Below are 16,767 nucleotides of genomic sequence, written 5' to 3'. Positions count from 1 at the left end.
AAAAATATGTTATTCCAGGGTTCAGGAGAAATAGTGTCCAGATGAATAAAATGTAAGCTGTTTCTTGTTTTTCCCTTTCTCAGAGTGAATGTTTCAGGGACAAGGTCACAAGGCTGCAGAAAGTACATGTGGTTTATGCAAAGGCGTCTCTCCTGTGCTTAGCTTCCAAAACACAGATAATGCTTAGCTCAACAGACATATTGTTTAACTTTACTGTTTTGATAAGGATGTTCTTTCTGTCTTATTAATCATGAGATGCTGAAGTATAAAAAACCCCTCCTGGCTTTTGATCAGGGTTCAATTGAGCTTTGCGGCAATAAGTTATGCTCTTTTGAATCTCTACTTACTGCGACTCCGAATGAATAAATAAAGTGAATTGAGAAAATATTATCTGTCTGCTTTCCAGTGTGCCTTTTTCGTCCACACATCGAAGCGCACACGCACTGCAACTCGGTGCCCCAGAGTCAAACCCAGCGGCTTCCCAGACTCAGTAGGTAGCGCCCAAACAACACAACCTGTAAACTAAACTTCAGGTCACAATACAACCTCCGCCTGAACGCACACACCACCACCAATAAAACCTTCGTTTAGTAATGTTTACGAAGGTTGTATATATGCACGGATGCCAGACGCAACCCGTGCCAAAAGCACACGTGCACAGCGCCCAACAGTCAAACCCAGCGGCTTCCCAAAGTCAGTAAGTGGCGCCCAAACAGCACAACCTGTAAACTAAACTTGACGTAAAGCATGTACACCAACAAGTTGCCATGGTGACATATTTAAACATTGACATAGAATAACTAGACGCCTCATTACTAGCAGAATCGTACGTCAATGTCGCCGCCATATTGTGAGTGGCACTGCTGTGGAGCGAAGTAATGAATAATGTGCTGCTTGGGATTGTACAAACCGCTGTACGCTCCAAACCAGATCCCGGGGGATTTCATAGGTAAGGCTAAACAATTGTTTTGGTTATATTTGGCCGTTAGAAAATCCCGTTTTATAATCTTTACTTTAGCTTAGCCAGGCTAAGCTAGCAAAGCTATGCATTTATGTGCTCAAGTGAGCCTCCAAACATTTTGGCTAAACGTATTTAGTCACTATGTAGATTGTTGTTAGCTGTTAACATTTCTCAAACTTGATGATGTTTTTTCTCAAGGAGCACATTGAGGAAACACAGTTTGAAATTGACAACCATCATTTTATGCTCATTTCTTTAGTTGTGTCTGTCTTCCACAAACTAAGGCTGCACCATATTGCCAGACTGAATACTCTCAAATTACAAGATCTGAGTGAGCGTGAGGAGTGTAAGTCTGGAGGAGATCAGTGAGGTTATGGAGAGCTTTAAATGTTAAGAGCGGTATTTAGTATTGTGTTCTGTAGTTAACTGGGAGCCAGTGAAGTTGAGAGAGAATAGGTGTAATATGTTCAGTGGATTTACAACAGCAGGATATTATCCTGGCAGCAGAATTTTGAAGAAGTTCTCAGCGATTGATACGTTTTTGTGGGATGCCAGATAGAATACCATTACATTAATCTATACGTGACGTAACTCGGGCATTAAACAATACTTCAGTACTGTGTTGCGTAATAACAGGACAAAGTCTGGAAATGTTTCGAAGAAAGAAGAAGGCAGTCCCCGAAATGTTACTTATATGGGAGGAATGGTTAATAATAATAATAATAATAAATTATTATTTAATAATTGCCATTATTAGTGTATAAATGGATATAAATAATTGCATTTAAACGATTCGCCAAAATCTGTTGTATGTAAACGATACTGTTTTAAACGTTATTGTTTTTTCATCAGAAAACTCGGTTTCCACGTCTACCTGTATTAGTTTAAATGGCACTTTTGCCACTCGCAATAAGGCTGACGTATCATGTCTACTGGGAAACACAGTGAATGCGGCGTCTATCTATATATGTGTATGTATTTAAACTTCTTCCCATGGGCTCACCACCTATGGGAGGGGCCAAGGAGGTCGGGTGCAGTGTGAGTTGGGTGATGGCCGAAGGCGGGGACCTTGGCGATCCGATCCTCAGCTACAGAAACTGGCTCTTGGGATGTGGAATGTCACCTCTCTGAAGGGGAAGGAGCCTGAGCTAGTGCGCGAAGTTGAGAGGTTCCGGCTAGATATAGTCGGACTCACCTCGACGCACAGCTTGGACTCTGGAACCAATCTCCTTGAGAGGGGCTGGACTCTGTACCACTCTGGAGTTGCCCCCGGTGAGAGGCGCCGAGCAGGTGTGGGTATACTTATTGCCCCCCAACTTGGAGCCTGTACATTGGGGTTTACCCCGGTGGACGAGAGGGTAGCCTCCCTTCGCCTTCGGGTGGGGGGACGGGTCCTAACTGTTGTTTGTGCGTATGCACCGAACAGCAGTTCAGAGTACCCACCCTTTTTGGAGTCCCTGGAGGGGGAGCTAGAGGGCATACCTTCTGGGGACTCCCTCGTTCTGCTGGGAGACTTCAATGCTCACGTGGGCAATGACAGTGAGACCTGGAAGGGCGTGATTGGGAGGAATGGCCCCCCTGATCTGAACCCGAGCGGTGTTTTATTATTGGACTTCTGTGCTCGTCACGGATTGTCCATAACGAACACCATGTTCAAGCATAGGGGTGTTCATATGTGCACTTGGCACCAGGACACCCTAGGCCTCAGTTCGATGATCGACTTTGTGGTCGTGTCGTCGGACTTGCGGCCACATGTCTTGGACACTCGGGTGAAGAGAGGGGCGGAGCTGTCAACTGATCACCACCTGGTGGTGAGTTGGCTTCGATGGTGGGGGAGGATGCCGGTCAGGCGTGGTAGACCCAAACGTGTTGCGAGGGTCTGCTGGGAACGTCTGGCAGAGCCCCCTGTCAGAAGTAGCTTCAACTCCCACCTCCGGCAGAACTTCGACCACATCCCGAGGGAGGTGGGGGACATTGAGTCCGAATGGGCCATGTTCCGTGCCTCTATTGTTGAGGCAGCTGACCGGAGCTGTGGCCGTAAGGTGGTCGGTGCCTGTCGTGGCGGCAATCCTCGAACCCGCTGGTGGACACCGGCGGTGAAGGAAGCCGTCAAGCTGAAGAAGGAGTCCTACAGGACCCTTTTGTCCTGTGGGACCCCGGAGGCAGCTGATAGGTACCGGCAGGCCAAGCAGAATGCGGCTTTGGTGGTTGCTGAGGCAAAAACTCGGGCGTGGGAGGAGTTTGGGGAGGCCATGGAGAATGACTTTCGGACGGCTTCGAGGAGATTCTGGTCCACCATCTGGCGTCTCAGGAAGGGGAAGCAGTGCAGTGTCAACACTGTATATGGTGGGGATGGTGCGCTGCTGACCTCGACTCGGGACGTTGTGGGTCGGTGGGGGGAATACTTCGAAGACCTCCTCAATCCCATTAACATGCCTTCCAGTGAGGAAGCAGAGCCTGGGGACTCAGAGGTGGGCTCCCCCATCTCTGGGACTGAGGTCACCGAGGTGGTCAAAAAACTCCTTGGTGGCAGGGCCCCGGGGCTGGATGAGATACGCCCGGAGTTCCTCAAGGCTCTGGATGTTGTAGGACTGTCTTGGCTGACACGCCTCTGCAACATCGCATGGACATCAGGGACAGTGCCTCTGGATTGGCAGACCGGGGTGGTGGTCCCCCTCTTTAAGAAGGGGGATCGGAGGGTGTGTTCCAACTACAGAGGGATCACACTCCTCAGCCTCCCTGGAAAAGTCTATTCAGGGGTCCTGGAGAGGAGGGTCCGTCGGATAGTCGAGCCTCGGATTCAGGAGGAACAGTGTGGTTTTCGTCCTGGTCGTCCTGATAAGGGCTGTTCAGTCCCTGTACGATCGGTGCCAGAGCTTGGTCCGCATTGCCGGTAGTAAGTCGAACCCGTTTCCAGTGAGAGTTGGACTCCGGCAGGGCTGCCCTTTGTCACCGATTCTGTTCATAACTTTTATGGACAGAATTTCTAGGCGCAGCCAGGGTGTTGAGGGGGTCCGGTTTGGTGGGCTCAGGATTGGGTCACTGCTTTTTGCAGATGATGTTGTCCTGTTTGCTTCATCAGGCCGTGATCTTCAGCTCTCTCTGGATCGGTTCGCAGCCGAGTGTGAAGCGGCTGGGATGAGAATCAGCACCTCCAAATCCGAGACCATGGTCCTCAGCCGGAAAAGGGTGGAGTGCCCTCTCAGGGTTGGTAGCGAGATCCTGCCCCAAGTGGAGGAGTTCAAGTATCTCGGGGTCTTGTTCACGAGTGAGGGAAGAATGGAGCGTGAGATCGACAGGCGGATCGGTGCGGCATCCGCAGTAATGTGGGCGTTGCATCGGTCTGTCGTGGTGAAAAAGGAGCTGAGCCGCAAGGCGAAGCTCTCAATTTACCAGTCGATCTATGTTCCTACCCTCACCTATGGTCATGAGCTATGGGTAGTGACCGAAAGAACGAGATCGCAAATACAAGCGGCTGAAATGAGTTTCCTCCGCAGGGTGTCTGGGCTTTCCCTTAAAGATAGGGTGAGAAGCTCAGTCATCCGGGAGGGGCTCAGAGTAGAGCCGCTGCTCCTCCGCATCGAGAGGAGTCAGATGAGGTGGCTCGGGCATCTGATCAGGATGCCTCCTGGACGCCTCCCTGGTGAGGTGTTCCGGGCACGTCCAACCGGGAGGAGGCCCCGGGGAAGACCCAGAACACGCTGGAGGGACTATGTCTCTCGACTGGCCTGGGAACGCCTTGGGATTCTCCTGGAAGAGCTAGAAGAAGTGGCCGGGGAGAGGGAAGTCTGGGCATCTCTGCTCAAGCTGCTGCCCCCGGGACCCGACCTCGGATAAGCGGGAGACAATGGATGGATGGATGGATGGTATTTAAACTTGAGGTAGTGGTGACTACCGACAGTGCCAGCAGTCAGCTACTCCACAGTTCCTACGGTCAGGGGTTCAATTATGATTCCTAACAGCAAATGACTTCTAGCTAACAACACACCCATAGAAAAACAAAAACGAGACTGCATGGATAAAAACAATGAATGAAGGCGCCTACAACGTGCTTCTGAAACACCAGAACCAAACGAGTCATGACTCCAAAAAGAAATCGCTTTACTACAAATATATTTATTTCATTAAATGAAAACTTTCCCAGGACGCTCCCACCCTCCATGATCTTACATCCCTACAAAGATTGGAGGGAACAGAAAGTAATTGCCATTCTTGGATTTGCAATTCTTTAGAGAATCGGGGGTTTACTAGTATTTTCAGATTTAACTGTATTGTTATATGGTTATTACACTGGCTTACCGAGATTGCCTATGAAGGATATACATTTAATTTGGGGTGGGGGGGGGGTGGGGGGGGGGAATGGTGGCACACACAAACCATGCACAGTGCATCCGGAAAATATTCACAGCGCATCACTTTTTCCACATTTTGTTATGTTACAGCCTTATTCCAAAATGAATTAAATTCATTTTTTCCCCCCTCAGAATTCTACACACAACACCCTATAATGACAACATGAAAAAAGTTTACTTGAGGTTTTTGCAAATTTATTAAAAATAAAAAAACTGAGAATTCACATGTACAGAAGTATTCACAGCCTTTGCCATGAAGCTCAAAATTGAGCTCAGGTGCATCCTGTTTCCCCTGATCACCCTTGAGATGTTTCTGCAGCTTAATTGGAGTCCATCTGTGGTAAATTCAGTTGATTGGACATGATTTGGAAAGGCACACACCTGTCTATATGAGGTCCCACAGTTGACAGTTCATGTTAGAGCACAAACCAAGCATGAAGTCAAAGGATTCCATTTTGGAATAAGGCTGTAACATAACAAAATGTGGAAAAAGTGATGCGCTGTGAATACTTTCCGGATGCACTGTATACATTTTTATACATACACCATTTGTAACATTTTGCATCTCCTCTAACCTTTAAAACCAGCTAAAAGAGCAAGCATTGCATCTGCCCTAGAGTTTCGTGACTGGAAACTAAATATGAAACTATAGAAACTGCAGGAAATATTTATTAAACCATATTTACCATAAGGTTTAAAATAAAAAGAAAAAAAAAAAAGCAACTTAAAATAAATCTTAGTATTTCTACATAGTAAAGTGGAACACACACAGGTCAAGATCAGCATCAGACTCACTTTTTATATTTTTCGACATTAGGTCTTATCCTGTTAAAGTTGAACTTAACCTAACAGTACTATAGAATACCTGCACATTAGTTCATATATTGTAAATGCATCTTTCAATGAAATATGCATATTTCTATGCTAAAATTTCCTTAACATCTGTGTTTTAGAGTAATTAATTTCTTATTTTTTTCAGTTACAGATTAATGAGAAGTTAAAGCATATCCTAGATATTTATGAAAATGATAGTACAGAACACTGGTGGATGGACAATTGTGCACACTTCACGTGGACTTCAAATAAGCAAAACACAAGCTGGCTTTAAAAAAAGATATTAAACAATGACTTTTTTTTATACTTAAAGGGGTATATGAGTTTTAACACTGCCTATGCAGTTACACTTCATATATCTACCATTACTAACCCTGCAAGCTTCAATTGATGGCCACACAGCAATGGGATTAAGTATACACTTGCCACATTAATCTTACAACCACATTACAAAGCAAAATTATTTATTTACTGTAGAGCAAATAAGATTTTAGATAGTAAAAATGTAATTTAAAAAAAAAAAGTTATTCCTATTATATGATCAAAAATACTCTAGTTGGCAGTGTTCCCGCCATAATCATTCACTAGCGTACTGAAATGCCCGTTTATTAAAACTGACTTAATGGTTCAATGGTAAAGTCTATCTGTTTCGATCACCTGGTGCTTTTACAAACTTCTGCTCAGCAGATATGCCTTGCATCCCTTTGTGCTTGTTGGTGCCTTTCGTCAGATAATCCAGCCCCGTTTTGAATGCCAAGTGTTATCGATCAATGGTCTGTATTACAGATCATTTAAAACTATAAAAGCAGCTGCCCAAGAATTATCGTTCTGGTATGAAACAGTTTGATCCATTCTGCAACACATCAAAATTTGATCTAAAGCATTTTAAACATTCAATTTACATTAAAAAAAACAAAAAAAAAAAAAAACCACGCATGTACATTATTGGTAATATTTTGATACTAGTTACAACCCATCTAAGCAATGACACCACAATGGTTCAGTGGCTAAGAACTGATGCTTCACAGCTTCAATGAACCAAATTCAAATTTCAACCTGATCATTTTCATAATTGCATATTCTTTTAAATTGTCCATGTTGGTTTTCTAGAATCCTCTCATAATCAATTCATTAGGTTGATGGAGGACTCTACAATAGATTAGTGCATTAATATGTCCCGTAATGAAGCACCCAATTCCACCGAGACAGAAATCTGTTTTGTATCTTTATGCACTGAATATAACCAGTTGGAAGTCAAGAAATTTAAAATGTATTCACACAGCTCTTGATTGTCTAACTTTCTAATATTACTAATATAGGGATAGGAGAAATAGAACATTTTAAAGTAGTAGTAAAAAATATCAAAATGGATAGCAATGTGTTCCATAGGACTTATTAATTAGTTATCTGTAAAAACAAGTAACATGGTAAAACAAATAAATACTGTGCAAGAAATCAGAGAAACTGAACAACTTATTTATAAGTCAAGACATCATTACTATGAACACGGAGAGAAAGCCAATAAGCTTTTAGCTCAACAAATTCACAAACAAGAAGTTTGCAATGCAATACCACTAATCACCAACATGAATGGAGAAGAAATCATTGACCATAAAAATATAATGCACGCATTTAGAGATTATTATCCATATTACTAACCAAGAATGGTAAACCGGATGGACGCAGGGACATCCGGCCATGGGCCGTAGCCGCAAAAGACGTACTGCGCAAGCGCCCCCACAAAACCCCCCTTCCAAGCAACGGAAACCGGATGCAAAGCAACGTAAAATAAATGAGGCGCCCATAGCACCCAGAAAAAGGGAGTCAGACGCGAAACGGAACACACACAAAGAGGAGAATTGAGACCCACGACACACAAATGAGGCAACGCCCCCTAGCACAAAAAAAAAAAAAAAAAAAAAAGAGAAGTCAGACGCGAGCACCACACAAACCCATTGGACACAAAACGGGACAGACTACGGACATAGCACACGAAACATACACAAAAAGCAGGATTCGGACCCACGACCATACTAACATAAGAAATGAGACACAAAGCACCATTACTAAACGAACCGTCCGTATTAAATATACGTCATCTGAACACATTCAAATTATGCAGCATAGGTCGATCTCATTACACTGATGCACTATTAACCGTTCAACCACAGACAAGGCTCCATATTAACAGTGAGTGCGATCCTCCTTATTACTTATCCATATTTCTAACGCTGAAGAACAAACAAGTCATGAATTCACGCTCACGGTTACAAAACGATATGGCTCGAGTGACGGGACCAAACACCCGAACCCGCATGAAAAAAAACAATACATGTCGGTCGACTAACCGACATACAAAAACGGGCAAGGCTCAATACAAACAATGACCGCCGTGAACTGCAACGGGCTTCTCACACAGCACAGGCAAATCGATTACGACTCCAGAATAGCACGTCCCAATTCCTGCACATACGACGCGCCTCTCAAACGGCACAGACAAAACATTCACGTCAAGAACATCAACGACCGACACCTGCTAAACGATTGCGCCAGTTAGCTGACAACGCGTTCAATAATAAGTCCACTATTCATGAAAATTCATTGGGATTAATGAATGTCATTTGCAATCATTGTCATTCACTTAACTTCCCTGAAGAAACAACTGGCAATACAAGTAATGAATTTACACGTTATTGTCAAAAGGGTCAAATTTGACTGCCTCCTTTACATTCATATCCTGCATATCTACAGAAGCTTCTAACTGACGAAGTACCTAAAAGTAAAAACTTTATGAACTGCATTACATCCTACAATAGTTCATTTGCTTTTGCATCTAATGGCATCCACTCACTTACTCAACACCATTCATAAACTTCTACAAACGTTGATGAATAATAATATTCCCTTTGGAAGAAAGGTACTTTTATTAGGAGGAGATTTTACACAGTGCTTAGCTATTGTTCCACATGCCATGCACTCGGCTATTCTTTAATCCACCTTAAAATACGCAGACAATTGGCATTGCTTTCAAAAGATTTACGGAGATATTTGGAACAACAATCTCATTACACCAAATACCCCTTTTAACACAACGAACTATATTATGTCCAAAAAATATTATTGTTGATCACATTAATAACCAGGTCATTTCATTACTTCCTGGAGTGGCACAGCTCTTTCTAAGCTCTGACAAAGTTGACTCTGATGACGACAATGACCATCTTAATTTCCCCTTAGAATATTTGAACACTATTAACCCAACCGGATTACCACAACACAATCTTAGCCTTAAAAATGGAACAATAATCATGCTATTAAGAAACCTTAACACTAAACAGAGTTTATGCAATGGTACACGTTTAGTCGTCAACAGCATGCCACACAATGTTATTAAAGCAAAACTTCTTACAGAATCACATGCTAACAATACTGTTCTAATTCCTACAATTACCTTACAACTTCTGACCTGGAATTACCTTTTACACTTAAACGGCAACAGTTCCCCATTACACCTGCCTTGACCATGACCATCAACAAATCACAAGGACAAACCATAGACAAAGTTAGCATCTACCTCTCTGAGCCCGTTTTTGGACATGGACAACTTTATTTGCTTCCTTTATGCGTCATCTACACCTTCACACTATGCTATATCTCATTCATACATCACGCTCTTTGTAAATTCACAACACCAGGGGTTGGCGAGCGAAGCGAGCAGGGGGCGGAGCCCCCTAGTAAATCCTTATATTCTACTGAGTTCAAAGAAGACAACACACAATCTAATGCATTTCTGGATACATTACAGACACCACAAATAGATGCTTTAAGTGCTGAGGAACTGGATAAACCTCTGACGCTAACAGAATTACTAGATGCTATAAAGTCACTTCAAAGCGGGAAATCAGCAGGCCCTGATGGTTACCCCGTAGAATTTTATAAGAAATTCTCCACTCAGCTAGCTCCCCTCTTATTGGCAACATTTACAGAAGCTAGAGACAACCAAATACTACCTCAAACATTTCATCAAGCATTAATCACTGTCTTTCCTAAACAAAATAAGGACTTGTTACAATGTGCATCATACAGACCAATTTCACTCCTGAATAATGATGTTAAGATACTCTCAAAAATTCTAGATAGAAGGATGGAGAAAGTGCTGCCCTCGGTAATATCACAGGATCAAACTGGATTTATTAAAGTCCGACACCTATCTTCCAATCTCAGACGCTTGTTTAAAGTTATATATTCACCAGCAAAATCAAAACACCCCAGAGATATTAATATCATTAGATGCAGAAAACACATCTGATATGATTGAATGGAACTACCTTTTCACTGCATTGGAGAAATTTGGGTTTGGCCCGAATTTTTGTGCATGGATCAAACTACTGTATACCAATCCAGAAGCTTAAGTTTGTATTAACAACATTTGTTCAGACTACTTTAAGCTAGAACGTGGTACCAGACAAGGATGTCCCTTGTCACCACTGCTGTTTGCAATTGCCATTGAACCACTGGCGGTTCACTGTTGAAATTCTTATCAGATAAAAGGGGATTATCAGAGAAGGACTGGAACAGAAAATTTCTCTATATGCAGATATGGTTTTATATATATCAGACCCAGAAAACACTGGGCCTGCAGTTTTAACAGCACTCACAGAATTTCAAAAGAGATCTGGTCTTAGAATTAATCTGAATAAAAGTATACTCTTTCCAGTGAATTCACAAGTATATAATATTAGATTGGACACTCTACCGTTTACCATAGCATATCAGTTTAAATACCTAGGGGTAAATACCATGAGTAAACATTAAGCTCTTTATCAACAAAATTTTGCCGTCTGTATGGAAAAAATTAAGCAAGACTTACATAGATGGTCAACCCTTCATCTCACTCTAGCCGGAAGAATTAACGTTGTTAAGATGAATATCCTTCCTAAACTTTTTTTTATTTCAAAACATTCCAATATATATCAATAAATCGTTTTTTAAGCAATTAGATTCAACAATAACCTCATTCATTTGGAACTCAAAACACCCACGTATCCAAAGAGTGACCCCACAAAGACCTCAGGCAGAAGGTGGCATGGCTTTACCTAATTTTCAGTTTTATTACTGGGCAGCAAACATACAAGCCATAAAAACCTGGACTCAAAGAAATGAATATACACAAGCTTGGTTCGCAATAGAAGTAAAATCCTGTAGTACTTCTTTATACTCCCTGCTCTGCGCTCCAATAAATGCAAGTTATTGCAAATATACTAATAACCCAATTGTGCTTCACTCACTCAGAATATGGAACCAACTTAGAAAGCATTTTAAGATGGAAAATCTTTTGTGTGGCACCTCTGCAAGAGAACCACCTCTTTCAACCCTCGCAAACATATCCAGTTTTTAATATCTAGAAAAGTTTTGGGATTAAAATGCTCAGAGATCTTTATATAGACAACATATTTGCATCTTTTGAACAATTATGTTCCAAATTCAACCTCCCAGCTACACATTTCTTTCACTATCTTCAAATTAGAAATTTTGTTAAACAGAAACTGCCTGATTTTCCTCACCTCGTACCCTCCACCATGCTGGAAAAAATACCGCTCAATTTCGAGGAATTAAACACCATTTCCGCATTATATAAAATCTTATTGGAGTCCCTACCTTTCAAAGACCCAAGAGGACATTGGGAAGAAGATCTCAATCAATATATCAGAAAAGGAGTGGAAGGTAGCAAAGCAGAGAATTCACTCAAGCTCCATATGCGCAAAGCATAGAATTATTCAACTAAGAATTATATTTTGAGCTCATCTGTTTCGCTTAAAACTGTCCAAAATGTTTCCAGGGAAAGATCCAACCTGCGAACTCTGCAACCAAGCTCCTGCCTCACATGTTTTGGGCCTGCACCAAATTAACATCATTTTGGACCAAAATTTTTAAGTGCCTTTCAGACAGCCTTGGGGTCAAAATCCCTCCTAACCCATTAACAGCTGTGTTTGGTGTTCTTCCAGACAGACTTGAAGTAGAGAAAGACAAGCAAACGGTGATTGCATTCACTACACGTTTGGCACGCAGACTTACTTTGTTAAATTGGAAGAATCCTAACTCTCCTCTGATAAGACAGTGGGAAACCGATGTTTTATATTATTTGAAATTGGAAAAAATCAAATTCTCAGTTAGAGGATCTGTACAGAATTTTTATAAAACCTGGCAGGATCTAATCAATATTATTTTAGAATAAGAGAAATAATTATTACCGCATTTAATTCCCTTCTCCTTTTTTTATTTACCTATATATATTTCTTCCTTTCTTTAGTTTATTGTTGCCTTATTAAAAAGCCCTAAGCAATTCTCCTTTGGCTAAGCTCTCCTTCTCAGGGGTGGGGTTTGATTTGTCTTCGATTTTTTTTGTGAAAAATTGATCTATTTGTATGGAATGATTACAATAAAATTAATAAATAAAATTAAAAAGAAAAAGAAATCAGAGGGCAATGAAGTCTCCTAGACAATTGACAAATCTGAACTCAGCATTCGGAGTCAAACTATAGTCAAAGGTGCTGAGGGCAGAGTGGTGGCTCTGAGGCTAAGGATCTGCACTGGTACCTGGAAGGTTTCCGGTTCGAATCCCCATTACTGCCAAAAGAGATCCTACTCTGCTGGGCCCCTGAGCAAGGCACTTAACCTGTGATTGCTCCAGAGGAGCTCTACAATGGCTGACCCTATGCTCTGACCCCCAAGGCATATGCAAAAACAAACAAATTCCTAATTAAATATAGAAGGTGAAATTAAGAACAAAAACTAACCACCAAGACAAATTTGAATCCAGCACTGAGTCAAACTATACTCAAATGTGCATTTCCTATCCTCCACACACAAGCTAGCTGAATATTTATGCCACATTGTTCTACTATCAAAAATGTGTAAACTGTCTAGAGCAACCAATAACTACATTTCTTTATTATGAGAAACATCTACCTTAATAAAACTACAAGGTGTTTGTGTGTCCATCCTGTTAGATTTCTGTTACAGGTGCTGGTCATAAAATTAGAATATCATGACAAAGTTGATTTATTTCAGTAATTCCATTCAAAAAGTGAAACTTGTATATTAGATTCATTCGTAACACACACAGACTGATGTATTTCAAATGTTTATTTCTTTTAATGTTGATGATTATAACTGACAACTAATGAAAGTCCCAAATTCAGTATCTCGGAAAATTACAATATTGTGAAAAGGTTCAATATTGAAGACACCTGGTGCAATAAATACTCTAATCAGCTAATTAACTCAAAACACCTGCAAATGCCTTTAAATGGTCTCTCAGTCTAGTTCTGTAGGCTACACAATCCTGGGGAAGACTGCTGACTTGACAGTTGTCCAAAAGGCGACCACTGACACCTTGCACAAGGAGGGCAAGACACAAAAAGTCATTGCTAAAGAGGATGGCTGTTCACAGAGCTCTATGTCCAAGCACATTAATAGAGAGGCGAAGGGAAGGACAAGATGTGGTAGAAAAAAAAGTGTGCAAGCAATAGGGATAACCGCACCCTGGTGAGGATTGTGAAACAAAACCCATTCAAAAATGTGGGGGAGATTCACAAAGAGTGGACTGCAGCTGGAGTCAGTGCTTCAAGAACCACCACGCACAGACGTATGCAAGACACGGGTTTCAGCTGTCGCATTCCTTGTGTCAAGCCACTTTTGAACAAGAGACAGCGTCAGAAGCGTCTCGCCTGGGCTAAAGACAAAAAGGACTGGACTGCTGCTGAGTTGTCCAAAGTTATGTTCTCTGATGAAAGTAAATTTTGCATTTCCTTTGGAAATCAAGGTCCCACAGTCTGGAGGAAGAGAGGAGAGGCACAGAAACCACGTTGTGTGAGGTCCAGTGTAAAGTTTCCACAGTCAGTGATGGTTTGAGGTGCCAAGTCATTTGCTGGTGTTGGTCCATTGTGTTTTCTGAGGTCCAAGGTCAACGCAGCCGTCTACCAGGAAGTTTTAGAGCACTTCATGCTTTCTGCTGCTGACGAACTTTATGGAGATGCAGATTTCATTTTCCAACAGGACCTGGCACCTGCACACAGTGCCAAAGCTACCAGTACCTGGTTTAAGGACCATGGTATCCCTGTTCTTGATTGGCCATCAAACTCGCCTGACCTTAACCCCATAGAAAATCTATGGGGTATTGTGAAGAGGAAGATGCAATACGCCAGACCCAACAATTCACAAGAGCTGAAGGCCACTATCAGAGCAACACGGGCTCTCATAACACCTGAGCAGTGCCACAGACTGATCGACTCCATGCCACGCCACATTGCTACAGTAATCCAGGCCAGAAGAGCCCCAATATTGAGTGCTGTACATGCTCACACTTTTCATGTTCATACCTTTCAGTTGGCCAACATTTCTAAAAATCCTTTTTTTGCATTGGTCTTAATTGATATTCTAATTTTCCGAGATAATGAATGTGGGACTTTCATTAGTTGTCAGTTATAATCATCAACATTAAAAGAAATAAACATTTGAAATACATCAGTCTGTGTGTAATGAATGAATCTAATATACAAAATTTCACTTTTTGAATGGAATTACTGAAATAAAATCAACTTTGTCATGATATTCTAATTTTATGACCAGCACCTGTATATGCCATTTGGTATGGGAATCGTGAAAGCAGTGCTAAGGTTTGTCACACACCATCAGTTGCAATGGCAAATGCAATGCATTACTACAGGCATTACAAAATGCATCTAATAGATGGTGCACTGCAAATGTTAACACTGAGGTCTGTGTTGATTATTTAGATTTCATTCCGTCTTCGATGGGCATAACTAGTACAAAAGAAACTAGCTGAAATAAGGAAACACCCCATTCCACTACTGAACTTTGAATTTTATAGCAGAGTATACAGTACATCAAACCTAATGAATTATTTCAGTGCAACTGCTATGCTGTAGATATACAAAAAAAAAGCCCTGATTAAAATAATTTCCTACCTAATGTATGAATCAGTCTTTCCACATACAACACAGAGGTTTTCCTTGGCAGTGAGGTAGTAGTCCTGCTGAGATTCTGGCCTTCCAGATGGTTCAAAAGTAAGCTTCACTATAAACGGATCTTCACTAATCAGTTCTAGATCATGGGAACAAAAACAAACAAAAATTCATGCAGACAGCAATATGTAAACTCTGCCTAACACTTATAGCAAATAACCGCTTCGATATAGGGGTTTCGCCAAAACTAAGATATATCTGACCGGCTTTAGTCTCCAATAATCCAGAAAAAGAATTATTTAAATTCAATAATTAATTTTACTTTGAATGAAAGTGTAGTTTCATCCAGCCATTTAATCCTGATCAAAATTAATTCTGGTTGTGAAAACTGATAGCAATGTTTATTTCAAGGTGTTATATACCAAAGAGTCATCTGGCTAATTAATAGTAGAATGCTAAGCGAAGGGTGCTTCACATAAATTAATATAATATCAAACTCTTAAGCCTCTACTTTGTTTTCTGTGTTTTTAAACAAATTTGTGCATTTTCATACTCATTCTGTATTCAGTAATTTATAAAATCGAGTTCTTGGGTAAAATGCCTCTCTGTACCTATACTCTGAGGAGCACTATACAAAATAAACTAAATTAAAAATTAAATTAAATAAGGCTTGTGTAAGCCACACAGCATACATTAAAAATTTTCCAAGATAATTTTGGCTTCTAATACTACAGATCTACCTACCAATAGAAGACAACCCTGGAACAGTTGTTGATTTAAAACTTCCCTAAACATTCATGTATATTTTCTAATTTATTTAATAATGTTTCAGCACAATTTTATATATTTGTATAATATGGTATGTTTACATAATAATAACGTGTATTTGCAGTTATTGTGTAGTACTTTGGGCTCAAATAGCTGTAATATTTTTAATATTACAGCTTCTGTATAAACTTTTACACTGCAGAAGGTTTTGAACAATTCAATGTAAAATGCTTTCTGTGCAATAATACACCTTTTATATGTTTATGCACACTTTCAGGAATTATAAGACTGCAGTCAAGTCCATTTCATACCACCCAGATGCCTTCTGCTGGTGATAATAGATCAAATACAGGACAACACACAATTTAAACAGAACCTGTTTATGGGAATTTTTTTTTAGAGCCACCATGGCTTACCACAGCTATTCAAGTTTCCAACTGTACCATATTACGGTAGTTTTGGAAAATAGTACAGCACAGCAACAACAAAATGGTCATTTATTTACTTTATAACCAAGTTTAAAGGGTACCAAACAGATTCTCCAATTAAAAATTTGTAGACCAAGGAACATCTAATATACACCTAAACTACTGAACTCTCCTGGGCAACCAGTGTAGTAAAGGTATCCACTTACCAAAATATCACGTTTCTGTATTCCACTACCAGAAATCTGTACAGTAATACATCAGTTACTACTATGTTTGGGGAGGAGGATGGCATGGTGCAGCTGCTGCTCATTCCACAACAGCTGGCCACCTCCAAGATCTCTGATGGCCTTTTCATGTGCCTCATTTGTTAACCGCATATTCACTCTGTTCCCCTCTATTCTACCCTCTACATCAGCATCTTCCACATGTTATGTGGA

At 41.0% G+C, this 16,767-nt stretch overlaps 1 protein-coding gene across 3 annotated transcripts in view; it reads right to left on the bottom strand.

Moving 5' to 3' along the window:
- exd2 (exonuclease 3'-5' domain containing 2) overlaps positions 1-16,767 on the bottom strand; it is a 58,961-nt gene that overhangs the window by 9,454 nt on the left and 32,740 nt on the right. For all 3 annotated transcript variants that reach the window (XM_028821445.2, XM_028821448.2, XM_028821447.2), the window contains exon 7: positions 15,138-15,273. In XM_028821445.2, coding sequence (XP_028677278.1) covers positions 15,138-15,273 — 136 coding nt within the window. The remainder of the gene's footprint in view (positions 1-15,137; positions 15,274-16,767) is intronic.

Source organism: Erpetoichthys calabaricus, chromosome 16, assembly GCF_900747795.2.
Source record: "Erpetoichthys calabaricus chromosome 16, fErpCal1.3, whole genome shotgun sequence".
Taxonomy (NCBI): domain Eukaryota; kingdom Metazoa; phylum Chordata; class Cladistia; order Polypteriformes; family Polypteridae; genus Erpetoichthys; species Erpetoichthys calabaricus.
The sequence above is the reverse complement of the archived record's forward strand: the minus strand, read 5'-3'. Positions and strand labels throughout refer to the sequence as shown.